Genomic DNA, 11,846 nt, shown 5'->3' with positions numbered 1-11,846 from the left:
GTTGGGACGGATGAAACAAACAGCGATGAGAAAACTGAGATTGGATCTTGCAAATGGGAAAAAATGATAGGATCATGTTGAAGAGAATCGCACCGGTTGGAAATAGAATTAAGATAACAATCTCGATAAATAAGAAGGGTTAGTATTCACATATGAATATGAGAACACCGCTTAGGAAAGGTATGGAATCAACACTTGACATTGAAGCAACTCGAATACCACAACTCAAAACAAAAACAAAAAACAAAGGATTGGCTTGCAAAATAAGCCGGAACAAACATATGATAGAGATTTCGTCCGAAGTTTTCATGGTGGGGCCCACACGAGCTTGATCGTACAACACCATCATGTACAAGGTAGTGCACATGACATGCGAAGCGTCCCCGAGTCAGCATAGCCAAGGACTCTTTAAGACACAATGAGACCACTGTAAAACCAACTATGGATAGGCGGACCACTAGACGTCGAACCCCAATTTCATATCATACATCTGTCAGAAAGATACCCTAGGAGCTACTTGAATTCCCACTTATAAACTCCCGAAACTTACTGGTTATGCAATCAGGTGTTGGGGATACAGGGGAAGCATAATATCTCACCCAAAACTAGCAAATCCTACATCCAGCTGTATCCATCCTTCAACACATAACCAAGAAACCTTCGGAAATCGTTTACCTCAACCTTCGAAAAGCATCCGTTATACGAGTTATGGCAATACTCCCGAACTCCCGCCCCAGTACTGGGTGGCGTCGAGGTTATCTCACCAACAACTGCATAAAAGAGATTTTCGATGTCGGCGAACTCAGGTATTCCAGAACTGCAATGATAAAATTGTGACGACAACACCTCGGAGCTCAACTCCCCGGGACACTGCCACAACCCCTAAATGTCAGGAGGCACCAAGAACAATTTCTCGTCACAAAACTATCGGAACGATTCCAAGATACCCGCGTGATCCTAAATTTGTTTTAGTGAAATTTGAGAAGAGAAGAGTCAAAACTCTACGTCAGGAGGTCTCACCAAAGCGATGAAGGGACTGAGGAGTAAAAAGAATCCTACTCTCCGATATATATAATCCTATAAGACTCAAAACATTTTTCTAGACTCAACAACGCCAGCGATTCGATCAAGCAGGGGGCTCCTAAGTCGGGGAAGACTCTGATTACCAACTTGTAACACCCACGATGCGGCTATATCTCCCACGTGTCGGAGCACGACTTAGGGGCATAACCGCATAGTAGGCATGTCGCAAGAGGGGTAATCTTTACACATCCCATGTACTGAATAAGAAAGGGATAAAGAATTGGCTTACAATCGCCACTTCACACAATACATAAATATAGCATTACATCATCCAGATACAATCAAGGTCCAACTACGAAACCAAAATAAAGACAACCCCAAATGCATAGGCCCCCGATCGCCCCAACTGGGCTCCACTACTGATCGAAAGGAAACGAAACAACACAACGAACACGATCTTCATCGAGCTCCCACTTGAGCTCAGTTGCGTCATCTGCACTAGTATCAACGGCACCTGCAACTATTTTGGAAGTATCTGTGAGTCACGGGGACTCAGCAATCTCACACCCGCGAGATCAAGACTATTTAAGCTTATGGGTAGGAGAGGGGTACTGAGGTGGAGCTGCAGCAAGCGCTAGCATATATGGTGGCTAACTTACGCAAATAAGAGCGAGAAGAGAAGCAAAGCACGGTCGTGAACTAGAAGTGATCAAGAAGTGATCCTGAAACTACTTACGTTCAAGCATAACACAAGAACCGTGTTCACTTCCCGGACTCCGCCGGAAAGAGACCATCACGGCTACACACGCGGTTGATGCATTTTAATTAAGTTAAGTGTCAGGTTTTCTACAACCGGATATTAACAAATTCCCATCTACCCATAGTCGCGGGCACGGCTTTTGAAAGTTCAAAACCCTGCAGGGGTGTCCCAACTTAGCCCATCACAAGCTCTCACGGTCAACGAAGGATATTCCTTCTCCCAGGAAGACCCAATAAGACTCGGAATCCCGGTTACAAGACATTTCGACAATGGTAAAACAAGACCAGCAAGACCACCCGTTGTGCCAACAAATCCCGATAGGAGCTGCACATATCGCGTTCTCAGGGCACACCGGATAAGCTAAGCGTACAGGAGCCAACGTAACCCAAGTTGCCAAGGGACGACCCTGCACGGTGCTCTAGTTTGGACCAACACTCAGAGGAGCACTGGCCCGGGGGTTTAAAATAAAGATGACCCTCGGGAGCGCGACTCCCAAGGGAAAAAGTCTTAGGTGGCAAATGGTAAAACCAAGGTTGGGCCTTGCTGGAGGAGTTTTATTCAAAGCAAACTGTCATGGGGTCCCCATAACACCCAACCGTGTAAGAAACGCAAAAATCAAGGAACATAACACCGATATGACAGAAACTAGGGCGGCAAGAGTGGAACAAAACACCAGGCATAAGGCCGAGCCTTCCACCCTTTACCAAGTATATAGATGCATTAATATAAATAAGAGATATTGTGATATCCCAACATATCCATGTTCCAACATGGCACAAATTTCATCTTCACCTGCAACTAGCAACGCTATAAGAGGTGCTGAGCAAAGCGGTAACATAGCCAAACAACGGTTTGCTAGGAAAGGTGGGTTAGAGGCTTGACATGGCAATATGGGAGGCATGATAAAGCAAGTGGTAGGTATCATGGCATAGCAATAGAGCGAGCAAATAGCAAGCAAAGATATATGTGATTTCGAGGGTATGGTCATCTTGCCTGATATCCCGCAAGGAAGAAGAACGAGTCCATGAAGAAGACAAGCGGACGAAGTTGAACGGATCCTCACAAACGCAACATTATCGAAACTAACTCGAAGAAGCAACACCGGAAAGAAGCAAGCAACATAGTAAACAACCACCACATAAACATGGCATGATGCACAACCAAGTATGATGCATGCCCGCATGGAAAAATGCACAAACAATCCTACAAATTAAGTGGAGCTCAATATGCAATGAGTTGCATATTGAAGAAACACAACAACAATTATTTAGTTCTCTCCCGTTTATGTACTCAACAATATTAAATGTTGGTTAGCATGGCAAGAGGTGAAGCGTAAAGAAAACTACCTATCTAGGCAAGTTTAAATGAGGCCGGAACAACAAACAACAAGTCCGGAAACTCCTCATGTGCATATTTTAAGGTTTGGTACTGTTCTGCCCTAAACACAATTTTAGAGTTATCAAACATGCAAAGTGATGCCACCATGTTAAACTAGGCATTTTTCTACCCCATTTACATATAAAGTTTATTAGATTTGGAGCTATGGTTAATTAGTTATGAATTAAAGCATTTTAGCATGGCATTTGAGCAAATTTAAACAAACAACATTTTAAACATTTTAAACATAGATGAAAGTGGCATATTATGGACCTACACAAAATTCTAAACATTTTTCATATTTAAAGTTTTTACATATGATGCATAGTTTGAGAGATATGATATGTATGAACCACATGGGGTTTTCTGTAAAACTGGCAAACTCTGGAAAATTAGTCAAAATCGTCCAGGGAAATAAAAACGTCCACGGGCTGAAACTTGTATCGAGTTGGGCTGCTCACCACGGCACTTGGGCCGGCTCGGTGGGGAAACTGGGCCTGCTGGCGCGGCACAGGGGAGCTGCTGGGCCGGCTCGCGCAGGGTGGAAATCGGGACGAGGCGAGGCGACTCGTCAACGCAGTCGAGGCAATCGAGCAGATTTCGCTGTCCCGCTCGAAGCAGAGGACGCCATGGTGGGGCGGCGCTAGGCGAAGACGAACGGCGCGGCGACCGGGCAGGGGAGGCCGGATCTGCCAGGTAGGGGAGGAGGTCCACGCGGCGAGGCTGGTCAGAGGCTCTGGTGGCCGGAGGAAGCGGGCGCGCTCGAAGGAGGCCAGCGGAGGAAGGCCATCTCAGGCGCGCTCGGGGTCGCCGACGACGGGCGCCATGGGGGTCGGCTGCGGCTTTGTGGTGGCGCGTTCCGGCGATGACGACCGGAGCAGAGGAGGCATGTAAGGAAGGCGGCGTGATGCGAAGCACCAAGGGCGGCCTTGGCGGGTCCCCATAGGCGCGCGGGCGATGAGGAGGTCGGGGCGCCGGTGTGCCGTGGCAGCGATGAGCGGCGGAGGAAGAACATGGCGAGGAAGTAAACGACGACTTGGACTCGGTTTGACCCGCAACGAGGCTTGCGGAGCGAGGGAGGGAGGGGTTGCAGGCACGGTCCTCTGCTCGTCAGGAAGCAGAGCAACGGCGGCATCTTGGCGCGGCTGCAGGCGAAGGAAGGAAGAAGGAACGGGAGGAAGGAGACACGAGGTGGCTCCGGTGCTGCTGCTGGGACGACGAGGAGGAGCTCGGGGAAGGAGCACCGCGTGGCAGAGGGGATCGACAGCACGCGGGGTTGCTGCCTGGAGCTGCTCCGGCAAGTTGCAGCTTGCGGTCGACGCCTGAAACTAACGCTCTCGCTCGGGAAGCTCCTGCTCGATCCAAACGAGAGGAGGGCGGGCATGGTCGGGGCCACCGGCGTGCTGGAGAGGAGCTCCGGCGAGGGAGGCACACGGCGCAGGGGGCTCGAGGCTCGGTGCTCCTCTCGATCCAGATCGAGGACCGAGGCATGGAAGAGCTGCGATGGGAGAAGACAGAGGGAAGAAAAGAGGGCGCGAGGTGGGTGTCCGGCCTGGTGGCGGTACTCGTCTCCGGTGAGCTGGCTGGTGCCGCGCGGGACGATGGAGGAGGGGATGCAGGAGAAAGAAATCGTGGAAGGGGATGCTGGTTGGCCCAATGGGGAAAATGAGGAAGGAGGAGGCGGCTTCGGTTGGCTGGTGGATCGGGGTGGATCTCGATGGGGATTTGGGAGATGAGTGTGGCGGCGGCGGCGGCAGGGACAAGTCCCTAGATTTTAGGGTTTGCCCAAAATAGGCTATTGGTTGATATATAAATAACAAAAGGGCTAAGTTTAGGGACATTTGGACCCTCCGATCTTAATCGGACGGTTTCGGATAAATAGGCTAGGGAGATCAAATAAGAAAACGGAGACGTTTTATAGATGTTTGGGGATGATCCGGACACAATGGTAGCAACAGTCCGAGTCAGGTTCGGGTGAGTTTCGGACACGTGCGTCGATGCACTGTGCAAAGAGGGGTAGGCTGGCCTGGCGGTCGGTAGTGAAATGTGTAGAGAGGCTTGAGCTAAGAGGAGAGGAAGAAGGCAGCGCAGCAACCGTTTCCGGAGACCGAAAATGTCCGACGTTTGACCGGCTATACTGCCGCTATAGTTATACGTTGGGGCATCAAATGGACTCCGGACGCGATGAAATTTGACAGGCAGTCTACCTACACTAAAATAAGACCGCACGCCAACTTTCAATCTATTCCGAGAACATTCTCTGGTCACCTATAAAATAATATTTCGGACGTGCCGCGGGCGCGTGCAAGTGTGTCTGGGCTCGGAACGGACAACGGAGGGAACTGGGGAACCTGGACTAAAGCAAGTTTTGAAAACATGATGATGCAATGCACATGATGACATGGCAAGATGCAACACGCAAGCAAAAGACAAGGCAACAACAGCGAACAACTGGGATACACCTGGCGCAACGGTCTCGAGGCGTCACAACATGATATGGCCATCATCATCTTGTGCCTTTGATCTCCATCTCCAAAACACCGTTATGATCTCTATTGTCACCGGCATGACACCACGATCTCCATCATCTTGATCTCTATTAACGTGTCGTCACATGGTCGTCTCACCAACTATTGCTTTTGCAACTATTGCTATCGCATAGCGATCAAGTAAAGCAATTATATGGCACTTGCATCTTATGCAATGAAGAGACAACCATAAGGCTCCTGCCAGTTGCCGATAACTTTAACAAAAACATGATCATCTCATACAACAACTTATATATCATCACGTCTTGACCATATCACATCATAACAAGCCCTGCAAAACACAAGTTAGACGTCCTTTACTTTGTTGTTGCAAGTTTTACGTGGCTGCTATGGGCTGAGCAAGAACCGTTCTTACCTACGCATCAAAAACCACAACGCAGTATAGTAATTGCTTTTTGATCTTCAGAAAGAAACCTGTTCATTGAATCCGATTCAACTAAAGTTGGAGAAATTGCACCCACCAGCCACCTGTGTGAGAAGCACGTCGGTAGAACCAGTCTCTCGTAAGTGTACGCGTAATGTCGGTCTGAGCCGCTTCATCCAACAATGCCGCTGAATCAAAAATCAACTAGTGACGGCAAGCAATATGTATATACCAACGCCCATAACTCCTTTGTGTTCTACTCGTGCATATAACATCTACGCATAAACCTGACTCGGATGCCACTGATGGGGAACGCAGTAATTTCAAAAATTTCCTACGCACACGCAAGATCATGGTGATGCATAGCAACGAGAGGGAAGAGTGTCGTCCACGTACTCTCACCGACCGTAAGCGGAAGCGTTATGACAACGCGGTTGATGTAGTCGTACGTCTTCACGATCGACCGATCCCTAGTACCGAACATACGGCACCTCCGCGATCTGCACACGTTCAGCTCGGCGACGTTCCGCGAACTCACGATCCAGTAGAGCTTCGAGAGAGAGTTTCGTCAGCACGACAGCGTGATGACGGTGATGATGATGCTACCGGAACAGGGCTTCGCCTAAGCACCGCTACGATATAAATGAGGTGGATTATGGTGGAGGGGGGCACCACACACAACTAAAAAATCAACTGATCAACTTGTGTATCCATGGGGTGCCTCTTCCCCCGTATATAAAGGAGTGGAGGAGGGGGAGGGCCGGTCCTCTCTATGGCGCGCCCTGGGGGAGTCCCCCCTTTCCTAGTAGAAGTAGGAGCCCTTCCAAGTAGGAGTAGGAGAGGAAGGAAGGAGAAGAGAGGGAGGAAGGAAAGGGGGGCCGGCCCCCCTCCTTTCCCTTCCCTCTCCTCTATTTCACTAAGGTCCAATAAGGCCCATATACTCCGCGGGGGATTCCGGTAACCTCCCGGTACTCCGAAAAAATGCCCGAACCACTTGGAACCATTCTGATGTTCAAATATAGGCTTCCAATATATCGATCTTTACGTCTCGACTATTTCGAGACTCCTTGTCATGTCCGTGATCAAATTCGGGACTCCAAACTACCTTCGGTACATCAAAACACATAAACTCGTAATACCGCTCGTCACCGAACGTTAAGTGTGCGGACCCTACGGGTTTGAGAACTATGTAGACATGACCGAGACTCATCTCCGGTCAATAACCAATAGAGGAACCTGGATGCTCATATTGGTTCCTACATATTCTACGAAGATCTTTATCGATCAAACTGCATAACAACATACGTTGTTCCCTTTGTCATCGGTATGTTACTTGCCCGGGATTCGATCTTCGGTATCTCAATACCTAGTTCAATATCGTTATCGGCAAGTCTCTTTACTCGTTCCGTAATGCATCATCTTGCAACTAACTCATTAGTCACAATGCTTGCAAGGCTTATAGTGATGTGCATTACCGAGAGGGCCCAGAGATACCTCTCCGATACTCTGAGTGACAAATCCTAATCTCGATCTATGCCAACTCAACAAACACCATTGGAGACACATGTAGAGCATCTTTATAGTCACCCAGTTACGGTGTGACGTTTTGTAGCACACAAAGTGTTCCTTCGGTATCCGGGAGTTGCATAATCTCATAGTCATAGGAACATGTATAAGTTATGAAGAAAGCAATAGCAACAAACTAAACGATCATCCTGCTAAGCTAACGGATGGGTCAAGTCAATCACATCATTCTCTAACAATGTGATCCCGTTCATCAAACGACAACTCTAGTCCATGGCTAGGAAACTTAACCATCTTTGATTATCGAGCTAGTCAAGTAGATGCATACTAGTGACACTTAGTTTGTCTATGTATTCACACATGTACTAAGTTTTCGGTTAATACAATTCTAATATGAATAATAAACATTTATCATGATATAAGGAAATAAATAATAACTTTATTATTGCCTCTAGGGCATATTTCCTTCAGGGACCTCAGGTCTTACATGTTAGGTCTGGCTGCGATATCTGTTTGGTATTAGGCCGAGGCTATCAGTGCCTCTTTATCAATTGGATAGGTGTAGCGACAGTTGTTGCTTAGACGGTGAATTTATCTTACTATTGTATGACTTTGTAAGGTCTTGTGAGAATAATTAATAAAGTGACCGCATGCATCGACCAGATGCAGAGACCGGGGTCTTCCTCCTTTCCTAAAAAAATGTTGTACTCATAAATTAGGACACCACCATTGGGGCCCAACAATCCCGCATGGGGAAATTCCGCGGCAAGCTCTCCCGCCCACCGGACACCAACACCTCACTCCGCCTCGCCGCCCAGCTCCAGTCATGCGGCCGCGCCGGCGACCTCCGCCTCGCCCGCCGCCTCCATGCGCGCTTCGCGCTCACCGGCGCCGCCGCCGCGTCTGCCTTCCTCACCAACCACCTCATCACCATGTACTCCCACTGCGCTGACGTCCGCTCCGCGCTCCGCCTCTTCCACGCCATGCCCCGACCCAACCTCGTCTCCTGGACCACTCTCATCTCCGGCCTCGCCCAGAACTCCATGCACCGCGACGCGCTCGCCGCGTTCGCGTCCATGCGCCGCGCGGGACTCGCACCCACGCAGTTCGCGCTCTCCAGCGCCGCGCGCTCCGCGGCCGCCCTCGCCGCCCCGGGCCCCGGCGCGCAGCTGCACTGTGTCGGCGTCAGGCTCGGTTTCGACGGAGAGCTATTCGTCGCGAGTAACCTCGCGGATATGTACTCCAAGTCTGGGCTCTTGGCTGATGCCTGCAGGGTGTTTGATCAAATGCCGCACAAGGATACTGTTGCATGGACTGCCATGATCGATGGGTATGCCAAGAACGGGAGCCTTGAGAAGGCCGCTCTAGCTTTCCGGGACATGAAACGAGAGGGGCTAGTTGGAACTGACCAGCATGTGTACTGCAGTGTTTTGAGTGCATCGGGGGAGCTCAAGGATGGATGGCTTGGCCGAACCATCCACTCTGCTGTAGTGAAGGCAGGGTTTGAACTGGAGGTTGCTGTGAGGAATGCGCTCACTGACATGTACGCTAAGGCTGCGGACATGGAGAATGCTGTTCGTGTTGTGAAGATTGACCCTGGAGGTTGGAATGTTGTGTCAGCCACCTCGCTGATTGATGGCTACGTCGAGACTGATAGTGTTGAGGAGGCCCTTCGAATATTTCTTGAATTGCAGAGGCGAGGAGTTGAACCCAATGAATTTACTTTCTCGAGCATGATCAAGGGATGTGCCATGCAGGCTCTGCTTGAACAAGGCGCTCAGTTCCATGCTCACGTGATCAAGACAACTATTATCAGTGACTCCTTTGTCAGTTCCACCCTTATGGATATGTATGGTAAATGTGGCCTCGTTAGTTTGTCCATTCAGTTATTTAACGAGGTTGAACACCATACTGATATTGCTTGGAATGCGGTAATCAATGTATTTGCACAACATGGTCATGGTAAGGAAGCTATCCAAGCTTTCGATAGGATGACCTCAAGTGGTATCAGGCCAAATCACATTACATTTGTCAGCCTGCTTACAGCATGCAGTCATGCTGGGTTAGTGGATGACGGACTGAAATATTTTAACTCCATGAAGAATGCCCATGGTATTGAGGCTAAGGATGAGCACTATTCATGTATCATTGATATGTATGCTCGGGCTGGGAGACTAGCTGAAGCAGAGAAATTTATACACGAGATGCCTACCAAACCCAGTGTCTATGGTTGGTGCTCCTTGCTTGGAGCTTGCCGGATGCGAGGAAACAAGGAGCTGGGCGAGTTTGCGGCAGAAAAGATAATGGAGCTTGAGCCAGATAACACTGGTGTTCACGTATCCCTTTCTGGGATCTATGCATCATTAGGCCAATGGGAGGATGTGAAGGCAATCAGGAAGCTGCTGAGGGATAGCAGGATTAAGAAGCTTCCTGGTTTTAGCTGGGTCGATGCTAATAACAAAACTCATGTTTTTTCATCCGAAGATTGGTCACATCCACAGCAGAAGAAGATATATCAAAAACTTGAGGAACTCTATGAGAGGATAAAGGAGGAAGGTTACGTCCCAGACACACGTTCCTTACCATCTAATTTGGAAGATACTGCAAAGGAGAGGATTCTGCGTTATCACAGTGAGCGGATTGCCGTAGCTTTTGCTTTGATAAGCATGCCTGCTACAAAACCAATCATTGTGAAGAAGAATTTGCGTATCTGTGTAGACTGTCATTCTGCACTGAAGTTCATTTCTAAGGTTGAAAGCAGGGATATTATTGTTAGAGATAACTCCAGGTTCCACCATTTTGCGGAAGGGAGGTGTTCCTGTGAAGATTACTGGTGATCAACTCATCTCTCTTCTTTTGCATCAGCATGAGCATTCTTGAATCGCTGCCATCTGTCCATTTCACGATGCTTCCGTTTTATGTCACTATATTTGAATGCATGCTGTCAAAACAATATTGATTCTGGGTGAAATATGGAACTAAACTGCTATTTTGAAAAGGAATGAAAAAAAAGCAAGACCATAGCTCATTGGTGCAGGCCATTAACTGCCCACCAGTAAACAGGCACATACTCGTCAATACTTGCACCTGTGCATGCCATGAATGCAGATATAAATATGTTTGTGCAGTTGAAATGGTTTCTAGCTGTAGTTTAGAAGGCACAGTACCTAAAAGAATCTATTCTAAACGACTGCAGCCCTGTAAAGAAAGACGAAGCTCTCTGCAACCTCCACCGTTGGTTGGCTTAAGTTTTAAAGGATTTCTGGTATGTAATGAACTCCATTGACCAGAAGTTCTCTGCAACTCCCCCATTCCACACTAAACACGTTCATGTTTTTTCAAGCTGGGTTCTGACTATTCGCCTGTAATTAAGCATATTGTAGTGGTTAGTAAAATTGGATGAGCACATTGCGAAATTGAACATTTTGAAGAAATTCCATACCTGGCCCTTCAATATAGAAGGAAACACTAGTAGTTGATTTAAAGAGCACCCCAGTTAGAGGACCAGCTTCAGTTGATAGGCAGAATTGGTAAGTCCTGAACAACTTTTCACCTCTCTCTAGAGATGTTTGGAATGCCATACTTGAACAGTTGTGCCCTTTGTAACATTGGCACCTCTAAAACGGGCGATCGCCCCTTCTTCGACTGCCCTTTTACGTCCACTTGCTGGCACAAAAGTGGGACTTCAGTGGGTAGATTGCAGTGGATGCAGCATCCTCCATATCCCCTTCTTCATGGAGATCTATCATAACAGCATGGCACATCTGAAAACAAATGAATGATAAGATCTTTGACAGCATATCACCTAAGCATTAGGTCATGGGAACACCTCTTTGGGTTCACTCTTTTAAATTCATAGGGGAGTCTATGATCAGTCTCAGTGGCTCGGCCAGTCTCCTTGTAAATAGTTGATTGTACATTTCTGGCCCTCCTTTTATTGTGAATATTTTACATTTATCAAGATAAATATACACTGCTTGGATATTCCCTACTGCCTCTGTCAAAAGATACACATATTTCGAGCCTGAAGAATGCATGCACTCATATTCTTTTCTGCCCTAAGAGCTTAAAAGTGTCCTGAAGCCGCTGAAACATTAGTCAAAATTTGCAAGCGTTTGGAGAAGCATGGCAGAAGAAGTTTAAGATGTTCACCAACACCTTTTTTGTTCTTTTTACATTTGACGCGTCGTGTCCTCATCAAATAAACGTGGGAACCTTCTGTATGCGCAATACCTCACTGTTTTCCAGT

The 11,846-nt window shown here is 48.0% G+C and overlaps 2 protein-coding genes across 3 annotated transcripts; one reads left to right on the top strand and one right to left on the bottom strand.

The window, feature by feature from the left end:
* Window positions 1–2,825: 2,825 nt before the first annotated feature.
* LOC119284398 lies at window positions 2,826–4,874 on the bottom strand. Its single transcript, XM_037563558.1, has 2 exons — window positions 3,622–4,874; window positions 2,826–2,865 (listed from the first exon to the last, which is right to left on the bottom strand). Exon 1 carries the CDS (start codon window positions 4,542–4,544, stop codon window positions 3,888–3,890), a length of 657 nt encoding a protein of 218 aa, XP_037419455.1. The 5' UTR covers window positions 4,545–4,874; the 3' UTR covers window positions 2,826–2,865; window positions 3,622–3,887.
* Window positions 4,875–8,346: 3,472 nt separating this feature from the next.
* On the top strand, window positions 8,347–11,115 carry LOC119269877 (putative pentatricopeptide repeat-containing protein At5g52630). Of its 2 annotated transcripts, XM_037551809.1 has the most exons (2): window positions 8,405–10,430; window positions 10,794–11,115. In XM_037551809.1, exons 1-2 carry the CDS (start codon window positions 8,530–8,532, stop codon window positions 10,843–10,845), a joined length of 1,953 nt encoding a protein of 650 aa, XP_037407706.1. In that variant the 5' UTR covers window positions 8,405–8,529; the 3' UTR covers window positions 10,846–11,115. The 2 variants fall into 2 exon arrangements, with proteins under 2 accessions (XP_037407697.1, XP_037407706.1); XM_037551800.1 differs by lacking the exon at window positions 10,794–11,115 and having other exon boundaries at window positions 8,347–10,532.
* The last annotated feature ends 731 nt before the right edge of the window (window positions 11,116–11,846 follow it).

Source organism: Triticum dicoccoides, chromosome 1A (genome assembly GCF_002162155.2).
Source record: "Triticum dicoccoides isolate Atlit2015 ecotype Zavitan chromosome 1A, WEW_v2.0, whole genome shotgun sequence".
NCBI lineage: Eukaryota > Viridiplantae > Streptophyta > Magnoliopsida > Poales > Poaceae > Triticum > Triticum dicoccoides.
This window is presented reverse-complemented; position numbering and strand designations above follow the sequence as displayed.

Excerpts from the sequence above, each read along its gene's own strand:
- LOC119269877 (XM_037551800.1), top strand. The coding sequence starts at position 8,347 with ATGGGGAAATTCCGCGGCAAGCTCTCCCGCCCACCGGACACCAACACC.
- LOC119284398 (XM_037563558.1), bottom strand. The coding sequence starts at position 4,544 with ATGCCCGCCCTCCTCTCGTTTGGATCGAGCAGGAGCTTCCCGAGCGAG.